The 25,349-nt window shown below is 41.2% G+C and overlaps 1 protein-coding gene across 3 annotated transcripts in view; it reads left to right on the forward strand.

Moving 5' to 3' along the window:
* The window catches only part of AFG1L (AFG1 like ATPase), a 167,465-nt gene that overhangs the window by 51,839 nt on the left and 90,277 nt on the right, over window positions 1–25,349 (forward strand). For 2 of the 3 annotated variants that reach the window (XR_003999557.1, XM_030556069.1), the window contains exons 5-7: window positions 5,452–5,582; window positions 16,461–16,560; window positions 22,025–22,083. Coding sequence is in view for 2 of the 3 variants with exons in the window: in XM_030556069.1 (XP_030411929.1) it covers window positions 5,452–5,582; window positions 16,461–16,560; window positions 22,025–22,083 (290 nt within the window). In the remaining variant the exon portion in view is untranslated. The remainder of the gene's footprint in view (window positions 1–5,451; window positions 5,583–16,460; window positions 16,561–22,024; window positions 22,084–25,349) is intronic. The other variant, XM_030556070.1, reaches the window with a different exon arrangement.

The raw sequence follows: 25,349 nt of genomic DNA on the forward strand, positions 1-25,349 counted from the left end.
CACTCCCCAGGGTTTCAAGCCCAGCAATCCACATCTTAGAGCTTGTCTACACTGGCACTTTACGGCACTGCAACTTTCTGGTTCAGGGTTGTAAAAAACACCCCCTTAAGCGCTGCAAGTTTCAGTGCTGTTACGTGCCAGTGTAGTCAGTGCACAAGCACTGGGAGCTGTTCCCCTCATGGAGGTGGGTTTTTTATAGTGCTGGGAGAGCTCTCTCCCAGCGCTGGTGCCGCGACTACACAAGCCACGTTAAAGCGCTGCTGTGGCAGCACTTAAACGTTGCTAGTGAAGACTTGCCCTTAGTTGTTTGAAGTGTCTGAGTGAATCCCACATTTGTGAAAAGTGCCCTGTCAGCAAGGGATTCAAGCCCTGGACCAGAAAGGAGAGACATCAGACATAGATGTCGCCAAGGCCAGCCGCCTGCGGCAGGGGCTCATTCAGGCTTGAGCCATGCCTGTCCCCAAACCAGGCAATCATTTTGAGGGGACACTTGAGGATGACCTCCCAGCCTGCAACCAGGATCTGTCTCACACTTTATTTTCCCACCGTTTGTTACTACGGACTGCTCGGTCCTCAATACAGTGGCAGCAGGGTATACCCTCAAATTTTGTTCTATCCCCCTTTCCCACCCTCCCTTCTCTGTCCCTCTTCAAGGATCCTTCTCACAAGCAATTGCTTGCCCAGGAGGAGCAAGCCCTCCTGTGGCTGGGGCCCTGGAGGAAGTTCCCACAGGATGAAGAGGGAAAGATTTTTACTCAGAGTATTTTCTCATTCCAAAGGCCAAAGGGGGCCTATACCCCATCCTGGACTTTGCAAGACCTCAACAAATATCTCAAGAACCTGAAGTTCTGCATGGTCTCCCTGGCCTCCAAAATCCCCTCACTGGATCCTGGAGACTGATATACCACCCTCAACCTAAGAGATGCTTTCTTTCGCATCTCAATATTTCCTGGATGCAAGAGATTTCTACGGTTTGTCATCAGTCAGACACATTACCAGTTCACAGCGCTCCTGTTCAGCCTAACAATAAGGTCAAGAGTTATAAAGTGCATGGCAGTAGTTGCAGCTTACCTCAGGCATCGGGGTTGTCCAGATCTATCCCTATCTGGATGATTGGCTCATCAAGGGCCCCTCTGAAGGGCAGGCACAGTGCAGTATCGAGGTGCTATGAGCCACTTGTCATGCCCTGAGCCTGTTGACAAATGAACAAAAGTCAACATTGGTCTCTGTTCAGAGGATAGCGTTCATCGGAGCAGTCCTCGACCCTACCCAAGCCAAAGCATTCTTACCACAAGCCAGGTTCAGAGCAACGTCAGATCTGATTGCCCAAGTCACTGCACAGCTGCTCACCACTTCTCGAGTCTGTCTCAGACTCCTAGGGCACATGGCTGCATGCATCTACATAGTCTGACACACAAGTTGTTGTCAGTTTATTCCCCAGCCAGACATTGCTTGGATAGGCTCCTCACGACACCGCCTCAGTTACTCACCTTCCTCTAATGGTGGTGCAATCCAAATCCAGCGATGGAAGGGGTTCTGTTTTTTGCTCCACTGCCCACAGTGTGCTGGTGTCGGATGCGTCCAGCCTCAGCTGGGGAGTGCACCTCGGTTCCCTCATAACTCAAGGACTATGGTTGCAGGAGGAGCTGTCACTTCACGTAAGCATCAGAGAGCTCTCAGGGTCATTCGCCTGGCGTGCAGGGTGTTTCTTCCCCATCTATCTGGTCATGTGGTGCAGGTACTGACAGATAACACGGCCTCCATGTTCTACAACAACAGACAAGGGGGAGCCTGGTTGTTTTTACCGAAAGATTTGAATTCAATTATATTAAACCAATGATGTGCTCTAAGATGATGCCTTTAATATAAAACCTTTTTTATTAACTATTTAAACTGGTAACCAAGGTTGTAGCCCGCCCTAAAGGAATTGCCAGGAAAAGCTGCAGATAGCTTGCTTTCCCTTCAAAGGACAGGGATACAGCCCTCCGATCAAGAATAGACAGGTAAGCAGTAAATCTTTGAAAACAAAATAATAATTATTTAGAAATGAATGATTACAGTAAAAGAATAGAGATGGATATAAGTAGGAACAAATACGAAAAAGGTTACAGTTGCAGTTTCATCGATTAAGGTGCACTTGGCGGGCATATCAGCCTTTCGTCTGCACATATTCTCAGTATTCTCACATAAGATGATGGTCAGGTTCCTCGAGTGCCTCTAGAGGTATCTGGTTCCCCCAATGGAATTTCAATCTAATCCTTTCCAGGTTTACTCATCCTCCTTTCGAGCCTCTAGCCACTTAGAGCCATAGAATCATAGACTTAAGGTCAGAAGGGACCAATATGATCGTCTAGTCTGACCTCCTGCACAGTGCAGGCCACAGACTCTCATCCACCCACTCCCGCAACAAACCCCTAACCTATGTCTGAGCCATTAAAGTCCTCAAATCATGGTTTAAAAGGCTTCAAGGTACAGAGAATCCTCCAGCAAGTGACCCATGCCCCATGCTGCAGAGGAAGGCAAAAAAACCCCAGGGCTTCTGCGAATCTGCCCTGAAGAAAAATTTCTTCCTGACCCCAAATATGGCAGTCAGCTAAACCCTGAGCATGTTGGCAAGACTTACCAGCCAGACACCCAAGAAAGAATTCTCTGTAGTAACTCAGATCCCATCCCATCTAACATCCCATCACAGGCCATTGGGCATATTTACCACTAATAGTCAAAGATTAATTAATTGCCAAAATTAGGCTATCCCATCATACCATCCCCTCCACAAACTTATCAAGCTTAGTCTTGAAGCCAGATATGTCTTATGCACCTACTGCTCCCCTTGGAAGACTGTTCCAGAACTTCATTCCTCTGATGGTCAGTTTATATCCATTTGTTCTTGTGTCCACATTGGTACTGAGCTTAAATAATTCCTGTCCCTCCCTGGTATTTATCCGATATATTTATAGAGAGCAATCATATCTCCCCTCAGCCTTCTTTTGGGCAGGTTAAACAAGCCAAGCTCTTTGAGTCTTTTTTCATAAAACAGGTTTTCCATTCCTCGAATCATCCTAGTAGCCCTTCTCTATACCTGTTCCAGTTTGAATTCACCCTTCTTAAACATGGGAGACCAGAACTGTACACAATATTCCAGATGAGGTATCACTAGGTCTTGTATAATGGTACTAACACCACCTTATCTCTTGCTGTCTCTTGCACCTGTCATGGAAGGTCGCATTCCTTGTAGCCATTACTTCGGCAAGGCAAGTCTCCGAGATTAAAGCCCTCACTTCGGAGCCCCTGTATATGGTGTTCTACAAGGACAAGGTTCAGCTGCAGCCCCATCCAGCCTTCCGGCCGAGGATGGTGTTGCACTTCCATATCAACCAGGATATCTTCCTCCCAGTGTTCTATCCAAAGGCCCATGCAACCAACAAGGAGAGACGCCTGCACACTCTAGATGTCAGGCATGCCCTCGCTTTCTTCTTGGAGTGCACCAAGTCCTTTCGCAGATTGACTCAGCTCTTTACTGCAATTGCTGACAGGATGAAGGGCCTTCTGGTGTCCTCTCAGAGGATTTCAAACTTCATCCACACTTGTTACGAGTTGACACAGGCTGTCCCTCCACCGATAGTGAAGGTTCACTCTACTAGGGCTCAGGCATCTTTGGCTGCCTTCCTGGTGCATGTCCCTATCCAGGACATCTGTAGGGTTGTGATGTGGTATTTGGTACACATGTTCACCATGCATTACGCCATTACCCAGCAGGCCAGAAATGCCACTAGATTTGGCAGAGCTGTGTTGTAATCGACACATCCATAAACTCCTGCCTGCCTCCAGAGGTATTGCTTGGGAGTCACCTACAATGGAATGGACATGAGCAAACACTTGAATAAGAAAAAATGGTTACTAACCTTTTGTAATGTGTTCTTCAAGATGTGTTGCTCATGTCCATTCCATGACTCACCCGCCTTCCCCTCTGTCAGAGTTCTGGCAAGAAGGAACTGAGGGAGGGAGAGGGCCAGCAGAGGGCCAGCAGAGCCCCTTTTACCGGTGCATACGCATGCTACTCCAGAGGGCACCAGAGCCAGTCCCCTATGGATACCACTAAGGAAAAATCTTCTGGCACCAGTGCATGTGGTGAGCACACACACCTATAACAGAATGGACATGAGCAATGCATCTCAAAGAACAATAATTACAAAAGGTTAGTAATGTTTTTTTTAACTCAGTTATGTTTCTTTAGTCTCCTCTTTTCCAGTTAGTTTCCCTAAACTGTTTCTCAAAACTTAACATCTTCAGATATAAAATATTAAGATCCGACATCTTTGGAACCCTATGCTACACCTACTCCAAGACAGCAATAACTTCTGTGATACATGACCAATTTTCACTTAGTGGCGATCCATATTCTGGAAATTTTAATAAATTCATTCTGCAATGACAACAGGCGTACCAACAGCAATTCCAGGCTCCGGGGCCATCATCTAGAAGAGTGTGGGGCCTGGGGCAGAAGTGACAAATATGTCACTTCAGGGACTGCCCGTCACTTCCAGGACTGACACGCTGGCCAGTCACACACAGCACGGGGCCCAGAGCAGTCATGTGTGCCTAGGAGCTGCGCAGCCCACCCACGTGATTTAAAAGAGCCTGGGCTCCTGGGCAATTGCCCTGTTTGCCCCCCCTGTTGGCGGGCCTGAGTGACAATATCTCTTGTTATCTGTGTGTTCCTTTACATCTACTTTTAATAAAGCTAACCTCCCATCACAGGGCCTTTCTTTTCCAAATACTCACTTTATCTTAAATACATACATAGAGCACAATCTCTAACACCTTATAGTACACTTTTTTTTACTGTAATACTTGTTTTGTACAATCGTTGCCATCTTAGTCAATTTTCCTTTTTTTTAAAACCACAGGGGTTGGTTTCTCTGATTTTTTTCCCCTACTATTTCTGAGCTTCACTACAGGTTGTAAACATGCTTTAAGGAAATGGAATGTGCAGTGTTTTGCAGTTGACTTCTAAACGTTTTAATGGTTCTGATGATTAGAACATAGACTAGAAGAGAGTAGGTACAATATCAAAGAAATGCAACTGAATCAAGGTAATAAATTTAACGCAAGACAAAATGATAGTGTACCAATTACAATATCAAAGTTTTTTGAAACAATGATAGGATAAACACACCATTTAAAAAAAGTATATAACAGCAGGCATCCGTGGAGGGCTACAGGGCAGTACTTTATTTGTAAACAAGAAAGTGCAGGTTACTGAATCTGTGAGGTTTTAGCAATTTGCTTTAAAAGATTGAAAAATTACCCAGTGTGCCTTTTAAAATCATAATGCGTGTGGTTTTTGTATTTCTGTATCTAAACTACATATGTGTGTATTATTGCTTTATATGTTCCACAGAGTTAAATGCAGCACATCCACTGTTTATTTTTCTATTTTATTCACTTCAGGAATACATCGTCTTAAACAGAGCTTGCCTAAAAGGAAGCCAGGACTAATGGCCAAGTCATATGATCCAATAGCCCCTATAGCTGAGGAAATAAGTGAGGGGGCCTGTCTCTTGTGTTTTGATGAATTTCAAGTAAGTAATTACTTAGAGAGAATTTCCTGGCTTCAATAAAACATTTAAAGTATTGTTTGATCTTTTATCTTAAATATAATGCCCTTTGTTGTTAGTGTAGGATTCAAGTTACTAGCCCATGGTGAACTGTAGAAGATAAAAGTTCAGAAATAGAAAGTGTTTCCAAGACTGTGAAAAAAAATATTTTTCAAAGAGGTGGAAGTTGACTGCTTCAGTCTACTTTGAGTCACTTTCAGTTATCTCCTCTAATCAACATCATTAAAGCTCATTGTAGAGGACAAATAGAATTTGATGACATTCTTATGAGCACTTTGGGACAGAGACTTTCTTTTTATGATGAGTTTGTACAGTGTCTAGCACAGTGGTACACCGGTCCATGTTTGGTATCCCCTCCCTCCACAGCATTCCTGCAATTGAAATAACAAAATAATAATTTGACTCATTGAGATCAAGGACATGGGAACAATATATCAAATTAAACCTAAATTCTGTGGCAATGTCAGATACATTTTAAAATTTAAACTTTTATTGAATTAATAAGAAAATGAATAATAAATTGATAACATATTCTTTGTTTAACTTACCTTGATTAATTCAGTTTATTCTGTACTGCCCCTGAATTCTTAATTTTCATTGTGCCTTACAAATTTATGTTGAAAACACACCAACTGGAAGCTGGAGGTTGTGGTAGCCTGAGATGATTGGGGCTGGTTGGCGTCTGAGAAGTTATAGGAGACAGACTGGGATAAAGATATTTGCTGGGTATTACTGCTAAAATGACCAGCAATTAGATAGTTATCCATGTTGACACTTAAATTGTCATTGTTAAATTTTTAAAGTTAATATCCTGTTGAGATGAATGGAGAAGCTTACACCTTTCAGCCATCATTTCAGGCAGTCTGCTGACCTGAAAAGACCACACTGCATCATAGAGTTGTAGTGATGTAGGGCTGGAAGGGACCTCAAGAGGTCATCAAATCCAACCCCCCATGTTGAGGCAGGACCAAGTAGACCTAGATCATGCCTGACAGGTGTTTCTCCAGCATGTTCTTAAAAACCTCCAGTGATGGGGGTTCCACAACCTCCCTTGGAAGCCTATCCAGAGCATAACTACAGTTAGAAAATTTTTCTGAATATCTAACCTAAATCTCCCTTCCTGCAGATTAATCCCATTGCTGCTTGTCCTACCTTCAGTGACTGCTGCGAACAATTGTTTATTTCCATCAGTTTATACTCAGTTCACATTGGAATGCTTTTTTACAACCATGAATGCTATAAAGCTAATTAAAAAAAATTTAAATCTTCTGTTCTAGAGTATAATTCTGCAGCAAGAATGAATTCTTTAGTAAACTGTATGGCTGAAGAATGCACAAGGACATTGCTGTGGAGCAGTGTAATTCATGGGAATGTTTGTAATAATAAAGAAAATTCTGTTTAAGAAAATATCTTGCATATATTTGGATAGTTAAAAGCCAGCTCTGGTCTCTTATTAGAGTAGCACTTGTTTTTTGTTCTAGTGACTGAGGATGAAATGCACATTATTGAATTATGCAAATTAATGAGTAAGTAAACAACTCCAATAAAGGATTCTGCATCACAGAATATCCTTTGCTCGATATTGTGTCAAATATTGTTTTAATTATATCACTTAGTACGCTAGTTATATACTGTAGTTGAATTTTTACAAATTCCTGGATATTATGATATGTGTCTGAGACATGGAGTGAGACTACTGTGTTTTATTTTGGCTTTTGTGTCAAAACTTGTTGTCTGGCTATACCAAAAGAAGGACAGGAGACACTTGATATGGTATTAATCAGGTCGCGACTTTATTATTAGATGTCTGGGACTATTCAGCAGATAAAAATGTACAGTGCAGGTAATTCCATGTTCATTCAATATCTACCTGAGGGGCTTCGGCCAACCCCTCTCTTTTTCCATCCTGGTCCTTCAGTCAACCCTTTGCTGAGACCTTACAATCCGCCCTCTTGAATGAGGGCTAAGGTTGACTATAAGTAAGGGGGTTGGCTCCCTGCTGTACCAGTCATTGGAGCCCCCCACCCCATTCTGCTCCTTTTTAAGCAGTGGTGACATGGGGGGGCATGTGAGGTCATGTGAACCCCCAGATTTGCTACTTGGCTTGTATTTAGCATGCTCAGTAGCACTGCTGAAGCCGGCTGCCCTCATTCTGTCTCCCCCCCTCCTCCCCATCATGGGCAGACACAGGTCGTCTCTGTTTTTAAGTCCTTTACCAAGCTATTTATTTGGTCACGCTGTTCCTTCCCTGTGGAGCCCTGCACTGGACATCTGCCCCATCCTTGCATAATGAGTTGTGACATCGTAGCCTAACTCCCTTCCCTACTCACGATAACAAACCCTTTCCCGAACCCACTGTGTGGAAGGTGAAAACACTCCCACTCCACCTACTCCAATCTGGTGGTGAGGGAAAAATTCCTTCTCAGCTCGCCTAGAAAAAAGCAGCTAGCACGAAGCCCACAGCAGGTCGTGACCAAACCTGGTATTTTGCCCTCTCAAGGGGAGGCAGGGTGGGTGCTGCTCCACCTGGTCCAGGGAAAAGGGTCTTCTCCCGCCAGATTTACCCCTTTTGAATTTCCCAACCCTCTCGGTCCCTAGGGATGAATCAGCGTCAGCACAATGACCTGCTCCCCCTTTTGCAGCAGCTTCTGAGCTTTGCTCCCCCTCCTGGCCTTAAAGAGCTATTTCCTCTTCCCCAGCAAGTCGGACAATAGCCTTCCCCCCACACACACACTGAGGGCTGGTCCAGACTAGGGGGGGGAAATCGATCTTAGATACGCAACTTCAGCTACGTGAATAATGTAGCTGAAGTCGAATATCTAAGATCGGATTACTCGTCCGTCCAGACGGCGCGGGATCGATGTTCGCGGCTCTCCGTGTCGATTCCAGAACTCCGTTGGGGTTGATGGAGTTCCGGAATCGATATAAGCGCGCTCGGGGATCGATATATCGCGTCTAGATTAGACGCGATATATCGATCCCCGAGCAATCGATTTTAACCTGCCGATACGGCGGGTAGTCTGGACGTGGCCTTAAAGATGTAGTGTGGTCAATTTTGCAAATTTATGAACTGACGAGGTGGCAGGCCTTTGTGTGTTTGTTGTGGTGGTGTGTTTTAAAAAATACTCAAGTATAATAATAAGGCAAATTGAGTAGAATACTGTTTCTCTAATCTGATCGAACTTTCTCAGAAGATTCTCAAATAATGGCTTTGTTGCCTACACAGTAGTATAAAATCCTTCGGCTTCTGCAAGCCTGAGATGTTCAGCCTTTGATTTGGGATTTTGTTTTGCTTCTAACTTTGGTTGCTCATTTATGAGTGGAGGTGACAACCTGGGCTATACTTGAGGACAACAAGGTGAAGTCAAGAAAAAGTTTCAGCTTTAGCTATGAATGGTCTGCCTTTTGTAAAGTTTTAAGGAAGATACCTCTGTCACAATCTTTTTATGTGTGTAGGTATTGTAAATAAAAAGACTTGGGGGGAAGCGGAGGTGTGCATGTGTATCACCATTGATGCAAAAGTGTCAAAAAATACTTGACGGCCGATTAGTCGGCTTGTGCAAATACAAGTACACTCTGTAATAGACAAGTAACATTTTAGTTTAGTGAAAATGTGCCATTTTCCCTCTCTTGCAAAAGACTGGTTATGTTCAAAAGTTATTTCACAGGCAGAAGAGAGGCTGCATACTGATGAATAAGAAGGGACACGATAAAAGCATAGAAAATAATGAGTGGTATGGAGAAGGTAGACTAGGCACTTTTATTTATCCTTTCTCATAATACAATAACTATGGGACATTTTAAAGAGTATGAGACGTGGCAAATTGAGGAAACTCAATACTATCCTGAACACTGCTAAACTCTTGGCCTTAACATCACTTGGCAATGAAGTACACCATGACATTATATGCACAAGTTTTTGCCACTTATATGAATAACACTGATTTCCAGAGTTAGCAAAATATGTCTGGAGAGGATTTTTTTAACAAGAGTTTTGGAAAGGATCTAAACCCTCATGCTTCATTTAATAAACCGAACTGTTTTAACTAGTGAAGATTAGGAAGGAACTTTCTCTGAGGGTCAGTTATTCCATATTTGCCTTATGCAGGGTTTCTTGCACCTTTTAATGCAGCTGATACTGACTACAGCTGGAGACCTGATACTGCACCAAGTAGGAATTGCCATACTGGATCAGACCAATGCTCTGTGTTCCTAATGTAACTTGGTCTGCCACAACTAGAGACCTAACAATACTTGAAAGAGAAATAGATTAATTAGTAACTCTACAATCTATTCAATGAATTAGATAGGGAAATAGGATTGGGAGTAAGACACGCCTTTCCTATTACTTCCTAGTCTCTAATATGGATTCTGATTAAGCAGCACAGAGTTGGAGTGGAATGTGGGCTATGGGGGGAGGGATAGCTCAGTGGTTTGAGCACTGGCCTTCTAAACCCACGGCTGTGAGTTCAATCCTTGAGGGGGCCATTTAGGGATTTGGGGCAAAAATCTATCTGGGGATTGGTCCTGCTTTGAGCAGGGATTTGGACTAGATGACCTCCTGAGGGCCCTTCCAACCCTGATATTCTATGATTCTAAGTCATGTTGCCAGATGGGAGAAGAGTTCATTTGTCTTATACATTATTCCCAATCTCCCTCTTCCACCTAGAAAACACTGCAAGTGCATTTCTACACTCCTTGTTAGGCACAAGGATTTCACCAGCTCATTATGCCTCCTCACAGTTTGCTTTAGTTTTTGTACTGCATGCTTGCTTGCTTTTCCCTGTGTTCCTTTTGTAAAAGAAACTACTTGTACCAAGCTTACTCATATTTTTCCTCTTCTATGTTTTTTAACTCTTGGCTTTGAATGAAGTACTATTTCTGATTCTTAACCTAATTGTTTGCTGGTAATTTTATATTTGCTTCATCCAGTGAGTATGAACAGTATCGCAAAACAGAGCTCTGCAGAAACTGATACATAATCCAACTACACGCCATGTTCTATTTATGCTACTAATCAATATGAAGTTTTTGAGTAAACATGATATGCCAGAGATGTACATTTTAAACACTTGATAAAGGAACCTGTTTGCTAATTCCAGTATAGGATATGTTGCTATAAATAACTCTTTTCCTGTATGGGTACCCACTGCTTGGTTACTCCAGTACTAAGGAGTTTTCTGTTTTTGTTCCACATTTCAAAGGTAGGCTCAGATCCTTCTGGAATTTTTTTTAAGTTGATTAATACAAGAACAAGGGGCCACCAAATGAAATTAATAGGTTTAAAACAAACACCAGAAAGTATTTTTTCATGCAACTCACTGTCAACCTCTGGAACTCCTTCCCAGAGGATGTTGTGAAGGCCAGTACTATAATTGGTTTCAAAGGGGAGCTAGATAGATTCATGGAAGATAGGTCCATCAATGGCTATTAGCCACGATGGGCAGGAATGGTGTTCCTAGCCTCTGTTTGCCAGAAGCTGGGATTGAATGACAGGACATGGATAACTTGATGATAATCTGTCTGTTCATTCCCTTTGGGGCACCTGCCATTGGCCACAGTCAGAGGACAGGATACTGGGCTTGATGGATCTTTGGTCTGACCCAGTATAGCCATTCTTATGATTGCCTCATCACCCTGTTGTCAAGGTAGAAGTGCTACAGTCATTTTACTGAATAAAATAACGCTTTCCTTTTTCTATCTCCAGGGTGCGGATGGGAGGGAAATAAAACACATTTAGTATTCCCAGGACATTGAATACTTATGTCAATTTTAGAAATTTATTTATTAATTTGGTACTACTCTTGAATTCAGAGATTTCAAAATGATCAAACAAACAGTAGATTGCTGATCATTTGCAGCAAGTCATATAATGTGTGAGCCATGTGCTACTGTATAGGCTTGAATTACTGAGAGTGAGTCCCGATTTTCAGAAATTTGCTAAGACCTCTCATTCTGAATATGTCGTCTTCCTGCCTAAATAGTCACAAAGTGATGTGATGTCTAGGAGAGCTGTTCAGATGGGGGGAACAAACTCTTAAAGAAAGACACACATTATCCTTCATTTCCCCAGCAGAGATTCTAATTGGCAGTCTTCACACAAGATTTGATTTACTCAAATTTAAGCAAACACTAGATTTACAAATAGAACTGGAAGAAAAACAAAAGAGGCAGAATAAATATTAACTGTGACATGCAGACAAAATTGCTGTCCACAATGACAGCTGAAAATCCTTTTACTTGAGAACAGACAATGACAATGGAAGCAAGTCGTTACTCCTACTGTAGAACCATGATCGTGCATTGTGAAAATGGACAGACATACCAGAGAAGTTGTTGAGATTTACTTGAAATATTGAAGGTTTCCTTTAGATACCTTTTACATATAGGAGAAAAGATGAAGCTGTTGTTCTTGGTAGTATAGAGGAGATGAGATTCTGTGACATAGACAGCAGAAAACAATGAAGATGCTCATTTTTCAAAGACCACCAAATGCAGAATTGTTAAAGACAACAGCGTTGCTGAAGTTGCTGAGTTCCATTTAACACCTGGCTGAAGCCACGTCATAGTCACCCTAGAGTAAATCATATTAGAGCCTGTAGGAGTGGGGGTGAGAAACAGCCACAGACAAATACACAATTAAAATAACGTATTGATTAGTTGACTTAGAAAAGTATTTCAGAATCTATTGACTTATTCTACTTTTTATTTCTTAAAGTTCTTACTGAAAGAATTCAGATATCTTAAAGTAGAGATGTAATAGGTATCATGTTGCAAGTACTGTATGGGTGCCACTATACAAATGCCTATGTTAAGCCTCTGAGCATGCCTTATGAACTAGATATTTCTGAAAGCTTGATCAGTCTTAATATAAGCTGCTTGTTCACAGATTAATAAATAGTATTCTTTCTTCCCAATCTTTTGTCATTAGTGCTTATGATAAATAAAACAACCCATCTTTTTTGCATCCACATAAATAGTATATTCCTTTAATAGATGGCCCTAAATATAAAAACCTGAGATTCATGCCATTTGTAATTACAGTTTTGGTGCTTTTCAGTATTCTAATGGGTGGTTTATAAAATCTGGATTTTATTTTATTTTGTTGAGTGCTGAAATAATTCTATATAAAAGCAATTAGGCTTCTAATTTTGTAATACCTGTGGTAGGTAGCAATGGTAATGAAAATAGAATCCCTACTTTTTGGTAAGCAGAATGATCATGCAGAGATAATATTTAAATACTATTCAGTATCACTTGGGTTTGAAAAAGAACTACAGTTTAAACAGTTTTTACAAGCCAGCAAAGCTATTAAAAGCCTCTAATAAAAAAGTAGGCTCTTATTTTTGTGCTAATACTAATTACTGATAATACATGCTTATATTTGTCATTCATTATATGGAGCAGTACCAATCAGTGGATGACTGAGTCTCAAGCACTTACACATGTAAATTAACTATTCGATTTTTTTTCTTTTTTTACTTAAGTGAGTCATAATGGAAAGCAGCACTAGGTCATAAAAATCTTTTCTCTTAAATGCTAATGAAATTTCTCCATTCTCTCCATTAGCAGACTCCCCTTATTGGTAATTTGTAGCCTTCTCTTTTGTTCCTGGTTGTAATGAATGCTGGGTACAGAAAAAAACCTGAGCTATGAGAATGCTTCCGTTATTGTCTTCTGCTTGCTTACACTGTAAAATTATCTTTCCCTTCCAAAGCTGTACAAGATCAAAAGAAAATAAATTGGCACCTCAGTACACAAAATGACTCTTGCTTTATTAATTATATAGCTTTCAAAAGTTAATTTATTCTGGTAAGGAAAAAACACTAAAATTCTGTAACATCAAATAATAACTCAAGTAACAGGCCTTTATTCATTGCTTTCTTTTACTTCATTGTAAACATTTGCACTGGAGTATACATAAACGTTATAATTCTCTTCAATCCTCCATTCTGTACTCTGCTCCTAGAAAAGTATATTCTGCCACGTGTGTAATTAAAAAAAATACGAAGTTTGTAGTAAAATAATGTATATCATCATTTTAAAAATCCAATTCCTGAGATTTTTTTCTGACACAATAAAAAAAGTCCAAATTCTTTTTAGATTTGAAATTATGTTCTGATTTCTTATCAGAAATAACACTGGCATTCAAGCAGTTGAAAAGAAGCTTCTGTTTGAGTGTGCAGAAACTAAATTTAACAGTGATCTTAACTTTCAGATTAAATAATGTAAGCACCGCTTTCCTTTACATGTCTTGAGTTTTGAAGACAACTTTGGAAGTTTCTGACTTTTTAATAATTCAGAAGAGCCTTCAGGAAAACATCAGGAGCTGGCATGTAAGCAGCTACACTCAACAGGTTGTGTGTTCCTCAGCCAATACATGCATACCTTGATAGAAGTATAATAACTGTCCTGAACACACCAGAGGGTTGCTGGATGATACATGCACTCCATGGAGTGTGTTACTGAACATATTGTTGAGGAAGAAAAGAAAATGTAATAAAAAACTGCTAAATATTAGTCCTCCCACAAGAACTAGGTGAATGGTTGCTGAAGGATGGATCACAGGGAAGGAGAAAACTGCTTCTATTAAAGCTTTCCCTCATTGTCTCCAAACTAGCTGTCAGGAGCAGAGTCTAAGGCTATGTCTACACTATGGACCTTACAGTGGCACAGCTGTACCGCTGCAGCTGCGCCGCTATAAGGTCTCCTGTGTAGCTGTTCTATGCTAGCAGGAGAGCGCTCTCTTGCCAGTATAGTTAAACCACCCCCAGCGAATAGCAGTAGCTATGTCAGCGTGAGAGCATCTCCTACTGACATAGCCCAGTCCACACCGGCACTTTTGTCAGTGAAACTTATGTTGGTCATGGTGTGGTGTTTTTTCATACCCCTGACCAACAAAAGTTTTGGTGACAAAAGTGCTAGTGTAGACAAAGCCTGAATCTTTCCTCCTTTCCCCCTTTTTGCCTTAGTTCACCACAAATTGGTGGATTAGGTGGAGTCCACAGTGGCTTCAACTACTTAACCCTCAACCCCCCAAAAGTTTAAAGCCAGATATACACACAAAACTTTTGCCAGTATAGTAATGTTGGTTAAGAGTGTGGGGTTTTTTGGTATGATGTTTTATACCAGCAAAAACCCTATTGTAGGTACAGTTATATTGGTAAAGAAGTGCTTTTGTGTGGGGAACTGCATGAGCTATATCAGCAAAAGCACTCTTGCCGGTATAAGGTACATCTACACTAGGAGGCTATACTGGCAAACATTTTCTAATGTAGACTAAGGCCTGGTCTGCACTAGGAATTTAAAAATCAACACCTTTGAGAGATGTGGCTATACTGACTTAAGCCCTGGTATAGATAGCACTAGGTCAATGGGAGAATTCTCCTGTCGACCTAGCTATCGCCTCTCAGGGAGGTGGATTATCTATGCCAGCAGAAGAAACCCTCCTGTCAATGTAGGTAGTGTCTTCACTGAAGTGCTACACCAGCACCACCACGGGAGTACAGCTCTGCATTTTATGCAAGGACATGTCTCTAGCTACCGCTTCTCAGGGAAGTAGATTACTTGTGCCAACAGGAGCATTTTTAGTGTAGACATACCCTAGGCCTAAGGCTCCAATCCTTTAATTGATAACACATAGCTGGACTGTTTGGCCTGTGAAAAGCATGGTTTTATGTGAGTATAGCAGTCCACCCGCGTGTTATCTATTGCAGGATTGGAGCCTGCAGCTCCAGACCTACAATCCAGATAGGCAGAAACCGCTTTGTGGGATCAGGGCCTAAATTAAGACAAAGCATAACAAGTTGATGTAATGAACAATAGGAGGGAAAGTGCGAGGGAAACATAGATAACAGTAGTTAAGATGGTTTAGTTATTGGGTACACTGATTTTTTTCATTAGCCTGTGAGATTCTGTAACCCCTATAGTATACTGTCATATCTAATTTTTCTTCTGTTCAGAAAAGTTTATTACATTTTTCTCCATTCTGACACATAACATTACATATAGTGCAAGTCCATAGTATCAGTTTCTAGATACCATACAGTTAGGTAAAACTAGCCTTAGTAAATAGTTTGTCTAAGAATTTTCACTTTGCTGCTTGTTGTTAATTTTTTTCAGTATTAATTGTAGCGCCCAATTTTTTTCATGTTTTTTAAGTGAATGTTTTGTCTGAAGGTTAGAAGAGGCTGACTATGCTGGAAGTGACTGCAGTGCCTTTTGATTATTCATGGACAGTAATAGAAGGCACTTAAAAAGAACAATGAAATTGCTTATTTTCGTGATGGGCCATCTGTTGAATTGTTTTGTACAACAATCACACAATAGTATCTATGTCATATCATTCTATTTTCTACAGCAGCTGATTATGTATAGTTGGCTGCTTGTCCTTATTTCTGAAGTCCCATGACCATTTAAAGTCACCTCTACCAACCTTTACTAGAAAGGTAATAGAAATGTAAAACAGCTGGTGTGTATTTTCTTTCTTTATCTTCTGTTTTTTATGTTGGTTCTAATTAATTAGGCCTCTCTTAAATGTGTAGGTCTGTTTTCTGTGTCTCCCACCTGTAGTTTTATAATAGAAGTTAACGTGGAATCATTTAGCAATTGGTAAAGAAATGATGGGACTCTGTAAGAAAGAGCAGGCAAGTTTTAAAAGATTGCCATGCTTTCCCTGCTTATTAATTATCTCCTTTATTTCCCCCGCCCCCACAAGCAATAATTAGAATCTTTCTCCAGGATTTTACTAACAAGCCAGTTTTTTTCTGACTATGAAACCATTTGCAGATTTATTATGGCAGAAGTTGAAAGCAAGAAAAACAATTGTGTTGTCTCTCACAGGTCACTGACATTGCTGATGCCATGATTCTGAAACAGCTTTTTGAAAATCTGTTCCAAAACGGGGTTGTCGTTGTGGCAACATCCAATAGGCCACCTGAAGGTAAAAACAAACATGCTACCAGTATGATACAAGTACAGCGAAATTAACACATTTCTTATAAAAGCCACTTTACATTTATTCAAATTTAGCGGTGATAAAATCTCTAGTTTTAAAAATCTGTGGTATTCTTTCCCTGCCATGCAGACGCCTCCTAGTTTTCTCTTATATAGGGAAGAAAGGGTCCATCCTGGGTCCTACCCTCTCTTCTCTCCCCACCCCAAATAATTTTTTTCTCCACTTCTACAGCTTCAAGTGATGTTTCTAACCCTTCCTATCTCTACAATGGAGAGAAAAGCTGATAAACTGCCTCAGGATTGGGTGGGCTCAGGGACACAGGCAGAGCCTGGCCAGCAGAAGGGAGAGGGAATGAGTAACTGTTTCTTCTCTCCCCATTCTTAGTTTATGGGCTTGTCTTCACTACTGTGCTACATCAGTGCCGCTGCAGCTACATCGATGGGAGAGTGTCTCCCGCTGACATAGTGTGGTGTAGACATCACTTTAAGTCAGTGTAACTTACGTCACTCACAAAGGTGACTTTTCCACACCCCTGAGTAAGTGACATAAGTTACATTGATTTAATCAGTGGTATAGACAAGCCCTATGTCTACGCTATGAGCTTAGGGTGTGATTTCCCCTTCTTGTGAACACATACTCACACTAGCTCTCATTGTGCTAGCACATGTATAAATAAGGAAGCTGCGGTAGCATGAGTAGCCACCCGCAGCGGAAGCATGGCTGAGCTGTGCCAAATACAAACCTGCCTGAAACTGGTGTGTAAATACTTGATATGGCTCAGCCATGCCTCCGGTGCCACTACCGTGGCTACACTTGTGCTAGCTCGATGCGATCCACCAAGAACCTCTGTCCCCAACTGCTTTGACATCACACACAAGAACTTGCAATATATTGGTTTAGAGAACTCTTTTTAAAATTTTTTTCACAATAATATTTAATAAATAAAAGGAAGGCTTGATATGAACATTTCATGGAGTTCTTAACTATACAAGGCTTTAGACAAAGAGGGTCAATAAACTAATCTTATAATTTTTTGGTAGCCAGATAACACTTCTAAGAGATAATTAATGCAATGGTATTAATTAGCATAATATTTGGGGTTTTTTTATTTATATGAAGTTTCATCCAAGAGCGAAAGGCTTTCAAGTTGCACTAATTTTCTTTTTTAGAAGAGAATCACTTAAGCTTTAAAATACAGATATTTTTCTCTATTTTAATAGTCATAGAGAGGGGGAAATGTTATGTCTTTCAACCTTCAGTTATTGTTGTACTTTTATCCTTCTTTGAGCAATTGTAATTAAGTCAAGATATAATTAACACAGCACAGTGAAAGAGAAAAAGGCAAATTGGATGGGTGCATAGTGTGGTTGGAAGCCATCTCTAAAAAGGATAGCTTCAAACACCCCGAAGTTCTGCTTGTAGATCATGAGTTTGGGCGTGGGCCTACCTGTTTACTTCAAAATGTTAGTCTGTGAACAATTGGCTAGATTCTGGTGCTCGCCCCGATAGTGTATGTTGCTCCCATGGTGTATAGGGACCATAAAGGGACTGCAATAGCCCGAGGGAGAATTCACCTAGCCAGAGGCAACATGTAACTCTGGATAGTGGGGGGCACAGTTGAAAGGTTCTGTGGGATCATGTGACCGCCCCACATATTGCCTCTGCCTCCGTCCCTTGAAACTTGATATGTATGTAGACAACATACAGTGGCAACTACCTCTTCCTCCTCCTGCTCTCTGTCCCTCTGACTGCCCAGCCCCTTGCAGAGCTTGCAGACATCCCTCCCAGCCTGAGTTATCCTCAATCAATTTAGCAATTGTTCAAAACAAGACCAACAAAAGTGGCAACACTATTGGAATGCGCGGTCCCCTATGTGCCATTAGGATGGATGGGGCCAAGGTGGGATGGTGCTTGGGGCAATTAACAAGAATTTGGAGACTTATCAATCACTTTTTGTTGGAGGGGTAAATATGACACCCCTAAATCACCTTCTCCTTAAGAGGCACATTGAATGCCGCTGCAGCTCCTCTTCCCAATCTCAAAGATGCCCCCGACTCACTTCAACGGGCAGTGTGCAAAGAGGCAGTTAGAAGCACTGGGAATCCAGCAGCAGGGAAGGAGAAGCAGCTCCATGTCGTGTGTGTGTGTGGGGGAAGCTCAGTCAGCCACCCAGCAGCTTCCTCACCCCCCTGTGCTGCTCGGCAGCCTGGCGAGAGGCTTCCTGAGAAATCGGATGGGGAGAGGGGGCATGTGACCCTGTGTCCCCACCACATGGCACCTCTGCCCCAGTGCAGGAGCTGCATAGGGCTGGCCCAAAGGGGATATCAGGAGGAACGTTCATAGCATTATGGTGCCATCGGTTAGGGCAGCCACCCCACCCTCCTCTGTCTGTGCACGCAGAATGTATTCCAGCATCTAAAGATGAGTGTCTGAAATGAAATTCTCCCCAGTAAAGGGCATTGGGTTAATACACTACATTTGTTCTTATTAAGGTATCCAAAAGGGGTGCCAGTTGTCTGGTTTTCAACCAGAACACCCAGTCGAAAAGGAGCCTGGCCGCTGCGGTCAGCACAACTGACCAGGCAGCTAAAAGTCCGGTTGGTCAAAGTGTCAGGCTCCATGCCCAGCTCTGCGCAGCTTCCGGGAAGCAGCTGGCATGTCCCTCCAACTCCTAGGTGGAGGGGCAGTCAGGGGGGCTCCATGTGCTATCCCCACCAACAAGGGCCACCCCAAGTGCTGGCTTTGTAGCTCCCATTAGCTAGGAGCCCTGGGATACCAAATACCAGGGCTGCCTGAGGTCATTGCTGCCTGAGGTCATGCCTACCTGGAGCCTGCACCCTGAAACCGCTCCTGCACCTCTGCCTCAGCCTTGAGCCCCCTCCCACACACTGAACCCCTCAGCCCCAGCCCGGAGCCCTCTCACGCACCCCAAACACCTCATCCCTGGCCCCACCCCACAGCCTGCACCCCCAGCCGGAGCCCTCAACCTCTCCCACACTCTGAACCCATGTCCCAGCCCAGAGCTCCCACCCACACTCCGAACCTCTCATCCCTGGCCCAACCCCAGATCCCCAGCCAGAGCGCTCACCCCTTCCCACACACCAACCCTCTCCCCCAGCCTGGAGCCCCCTCCTACATGCTGAACCCCTCAGCCCCATCCCCAAGCCCAGAGCTCCCTCCTGCATCCTAAACCCCTCATCCCCAGCCCCACCCCAGAGCTCGCATCCCCAGCTGGAGCTCTCACCCTCTCCCACATCCCAACTCCCTGTCCCAGCCCTGTGAAAAAGAGCAAGAGCTGGGGAGAGCAACCGACGAGGGGGGAGGGGGAAGGGGGAGAAAGGGGCAGGGCAAGGATGTTCGGTTTTCTGCAGTTAGAAAGTTGGCAACCCTAGTATCCAAACTCAGGATTGACTTAAGGATTTTTTCCCCTCTCTTTCTGGATACAAAGAGGTAAGATAGCAGTCTGGTTAGAGAAAACACTGGCCAAGACACTAGTGCCACACTTAGTAATGTTACATTTACTGCTTTCCCACTGGAACATGAGTGAAATGTCAAGGTGTGATTTCTGGAATCCCAGCTTCACTCCTCTGCCAAAATCCACTTACCACATTTTCCTTGTGCTCTCCAAAAGGAAAAATGATGCAATAAAAATAAGGCCTCTGCAGCTGTTCTTAATTCATAGATGAGTTAATTTAAATAAGTTCATCATTTGTATTACAGCATGTTTTAAAAATATTTCCAGGCAAAAAAATAATTTTTAATGATCACTGTTTCTACCTGTAAACTTGCATTCATTTAAATGTATTGCTTATTTAAAAAATTGTGTTTTGCCATAAATGTTGGAGAACTGTGTGAAAAGTGGCACATGACTGTGTACAACTTTGTTAGCAATTAGGTTTCAGAATCTAGTATTCAGATTTCCTACAAGCATCGTCTTGCTATTATGGTTCCTGTGAATCACTTCGTCAGTACTCTCTTGATTTGTCACACATAGTGTATCCTCCATCCACCATTGTGTTCATACTGCACCTCGTACAATGAGACCCAGCCTAATTATGGCTTTCAGGCATTACTGCAATTGAAATGTTTTATATAGGCATGGCAGAATTCAATTTTTGTGTTGTTGTTTTTTTAATCATTTCAACTGATAATATTGGTGTTTATGTTTAAGCATTTTTTCAAATTTTATTAAATTAAATTTTCACAGTTGCAGGAAATTATGGGATAGTTTGACAATGGGGAGGGGGATCAGACAGTAATTATTTCATGACAGTGGTAATGCATACATGTTAAGGCTTTATGACCATTAAAACACAAATTGTCAATGTTGCATGTAAAAATATACAATGTAAATATCCTTAAATAAAACCCTAATACGTTCTCAAGCAGCATTTTTCTTACTTTGCCGATCTATACATTTAAATGTTTATAGATTTAATTTTTTGTTGGTTTGCCTGTGCGTACGGTGAAATCAACATATACCAACATTTAGTGATAAAAATCTAATCCTTATATAATAATAATCTGATATAGTCTGTGTCAGAAGCAGGGGAATTTAGGTGGGCAGTTGTAACAGCGTCTACATTCTTCTGTTGACCTGCCCTGTAATAAAGTGTTACGACCTTGCAGTCAGATGGAGACTTGTATTAATGAAGTGAAGTAGCACATCATAACTATGGTATGATGATGAAGCTGTAATGGAACTATTTATCCTGTCCCTACAGTTACATAGTTTCCAGAAAAGAGAACTTTTAACTATAGATATAAAATTCTGTTTTACCAGTTATATTTATTAATGTATATTTTCTTTCATAAATGTCAAATATGCATTTAATTCTAACATATTTTAATAAATTAAACTTTTTTAAAAGTTATGTATTTATTTGTAATATTTTATTGTTTGCCTACAAATCAAATTGTATTTTCTTGCCTTGAAAAAAATAGTATATGTGATGGGAATTATTAGAAAACCAAGGGAGTAACCTTAATCAAGCAAATAAAGACATTACCAACTCTGGCAATTGACATTATTTCTTCGTAGTTCAAATCTTTTTACAAAAAAAAAATAATTCTTAGGATTAAGCCTTTGCATATTTTGGCCTTATATTTGCACTGATTGATACCTAACATTTCCAATTCTTTTATGAGCTTGTTTTAATACAAAGGTTTTGTATCTCTTCTGCTAAAATCACTTAGTTCTCATTAGAGATTTAAATCTAATTTCACTGAATCCCTTTTGAGATTTTCTTGAGCTGTTCTGCCTTTCCCCCCCCCATTAAGAATGTAATGAATTTCATGCAGCAAAAGAACAGAAATCAATTTCAATTCCCTTTCATTCCTTTATCCCTCTAACAGCATAGAGCTTCATTTGCCAGATTAAAAGACAAGTTGGCATTATTATTAAGGGGCAAAGCTAAGTAGCAAAACTAGTACCAGTTTTCTCTTTCAGACCTCTATAAAAATGGGCTTCAGAGAGCTAACTTTGTACCATTCATCGCTGTGCTGAAGGTAAGGAAAGTCACTTGTTGAATGCTTTCTTTCTTCGCCTGTCCTATTGATGATCAAGGTTTTGTACAGGATTGCTTCAATCTTACTTTCAGAAAAAATGTTTAATTATTATAGGATTGAAGCAAATTGTAATAGAGGAGGGAACAACTTTTCATCTATAACATTAATATCTGTATTTAATGGAAAAGCTGAATATGTAACAGGGCAAAATGTTAACTTCTATAAGTAACACAGTAGGAAATATTTGTTCGGACAGAATTTTATTACAGCTGTATATGTGCAAGTTGAGATTGTAATATTTCTGTAATTATTATGCAAATGTTGCTGCAATATTTTTTGACTTTTTAGGTTTATCATGCTAGCATACTTTTCCCAAGCCAGTGGCATTTTCTTTAAAGATGTTATCTTAAAATGTAATCACTCCATCAATGTAGGCTTTGCAACTGAAAAACTACACTAAGTAAAGGAATAGTTACTCCTATATTTTCAATTATACAATAACTAATTTTTTGAAGTTATCACATTGTCTACTTTTGCTTTTTATTTAATCTCTCATTTCTGCTCCCATACACACGCTTCTTTCTTGGCTTGTCTCACCCTTTCCTTCCCTTTCCCCCCACCTCATATGCTTTCCTTGTCACTTAATCCAGCTGATCAGGGGAGAAGAGCAACCTACTACCAATCTGCTTCATTCTTTCCTCCCTGCTTGTGGACATTTTTATTTTGCTTGTGGCTAGCGTATGGCTGGATTCAACGCCTTATTGCCAAGCTTTCTTTTACTGTGATGTCCATGGACACCTATACAAGCACTATAAGAATTAGCACCATGTGATCATTCAGCTCTCTGCAGGCAACCAGCAATTGTTCCATACAGCACAGTTTGGGAACCATTCTGCTACACCACCACTTTAATAGCTGGGTCTCATTGTTTCTCACTCAGAAAAAGAATTGTTTCTCTGGAATTTGACTGTCCCTCACTTTTTCAAAATTCAAGTCCATCTTATGTGTAAATACATTTTCTTCTATGTAAGTGGCTTTCTGAGTGGGGATATAGCCAAGACTCCAGTACTACATGGCAAGGGGAATTTAAATTCTATAGGAAGTTCCCTAACGTCTACATACTTTGGTGTGACAAATTGGAAATTCTGCAACAGCTTCATTTAAATTCAAAATGGAGGTTTTCATTGGGGTAAATATGAATAATGCAGTCAGTTGAGTAACCACTGGGGTTGGTTTGTTTTGATAATAAATAAAATGAATATATGCAGTATCGACACTTTCAGGTTTTGGTATGGCATAGATTTTTTAATTCACAAGAGGTAATTGTATTGTAGAAGTTAAGGGAAGGAAAGTTGGAGGTTTTGGTATCTACAGATCAGTGAGAAACAGTCTGGGATTGTGGGATAAATATATTAATTGGATATTTCTGCTAAAGTGATCAGCAGTGAAATAGTTAACAGTGCCTGGGATTTTTCAGTGAGGCCTAACGGAGTTAGACACTCAATTCCCGTTGAAGTTTAATGGTAATAGGACCCATAATTGCTTTAGGCCCCGTTGAAAATCCCATTCAGTGTTGACATTTAAACTTATCAGGCTTCAAAATTAACATCTCATTGAGATGAATGTGGCAGTTCACATGTCTCTGAATTACTATTTCATGCTGTTAGGAAAGCAATGTTGAAAGGTTTTCTTCATAACCATAAAAGTTATAAATTTAATTAAAAATTAAAAGTATAGGCCACATCTACACTACAGCTGCTGCAGCAGCATAGCTACAGTGCTGCAACTTATGCCACTGTAGCACCATAGTGTAGAGCAGTTGTCTCAAACTAGGGCCTCCACTTGTTCTGGGAAAGCCTCTGGCGGGCCAGGCCAGTTTGCTTACCTGCCACATTCGCAGGTTTGGCCGATCGCGGCTCCCACTGGCCGCAGTTTACCGCTCCAGGCCAATGGGGGCTGCAGGAAGGGTGGCCAGCACGTCCCTCAGCAGGCACTGCTTCCTGCAGCCCCCATTGGCCTGGAGCAACAAACCGTGGCCAGTGGGAGCCGCGATCGGCTGAACCTGCGGACACGACAGGTAAACAAACTGGTCCGGCCCACCAGGGGCTTTCCCGGAACAAGTGGCAGCCCTGGTTTGAGAACCACCGGTGTAGAGGCTTCTTACATCTACAGAAGGGGGTTTCCATCAGTGTAGTTAATCCAGCTCTCTGAGAGGTGGTAGCTAGGTCGACGGAAGAATTCTTCTGTTGACCTAGCGACACCTATACTGGGGGTTAGGTTAACCTAACTACAGTGCTCAGGATGTGAAATTTTTTACAGCTAGGTCAATCTAATTTTTAAGTGTGAACCAGGCCTGAGGTTCTCAAACACAATTCTGCAGCCAAGGGCATATTCTGCTGCAAATTCTTTGCTCCTAGAACATGCAGGGCCCTAATTCTTAGGAGTAGTTGTAACTTAATTATTTCCTGAACTGCAACACTGTGCTCAGCTTGCATCACTGGAACCTTCCCTTTATCTTGCCATTAATCAGTCTTTTCTTCTTGGCCTTCTTCGTTCCTTACTGAGAGTATGTGTGTGTGTATATATATATTGCTGTAATTGCTGGGTTTATGGAAACTTTATCTTGCATACTTATTTGAGATTTATCTTCTTTCTTTTTGCTAGCAAAAAAAGTAATGACTACATGCTTTTAAACCAGATTGCTGCCTTGACTGTTAAAGGTATTTCAAGATTTTAGGCAGGACTTTACATATGGAATATTAAGAGATACCTTCTTGCTCCTGAGCTTAGTTATTGGGATAATCTTTGTGTTTTCTTTATTCTGTGTTCTTTGTATGTTTTATGTTACTTTGTTTTTAAATACTTCTGTACTTAAATCCATCTTTAACATTACTTTAGTAATAACTGTACTTGTAAATAATTTGGATCCCCCTTAAAACTTTCAAAGCAAATCATAGGAGGCAGGAAACACGATTCTGTCCTCAATAACAAACACTGAACAACGGTGACAATGTATATAAAATAAAGAATGACCTTCAAAACTCATATTTTTAATATGGCACTTATGGGAGCATGGCAGTCATTTTTTTAAATTGAATAAATTTAAAAATAAGACACACAAATTGTCTTAAGTGGTGGAATACAGTTCAGAAGGTGTGGACATAAACTAATTTTGGGGCTGCCATAGGCATTTACCATAATTTATTCCTCCCAAAAGCATGACGCTTGTATGTGAACTATATCATTGCATTCACCTACCTTGTCTC

The sequence above is a fragment of the Gopherus evgoodei genome, chromosome 3 (assembly GCF_007399415.2).
Source record: "Gopherus evgoodei ecotype Sinaloan lineage chromosome 3, rGopEvg1_v1.p, whole genome shotgun sequence".
Classification (NCBI taxonomy): Eukaryota; Metazoa; Chordata; order Testudines; family Testudinidae; genus Gopherus; species Gopherus evgoodei.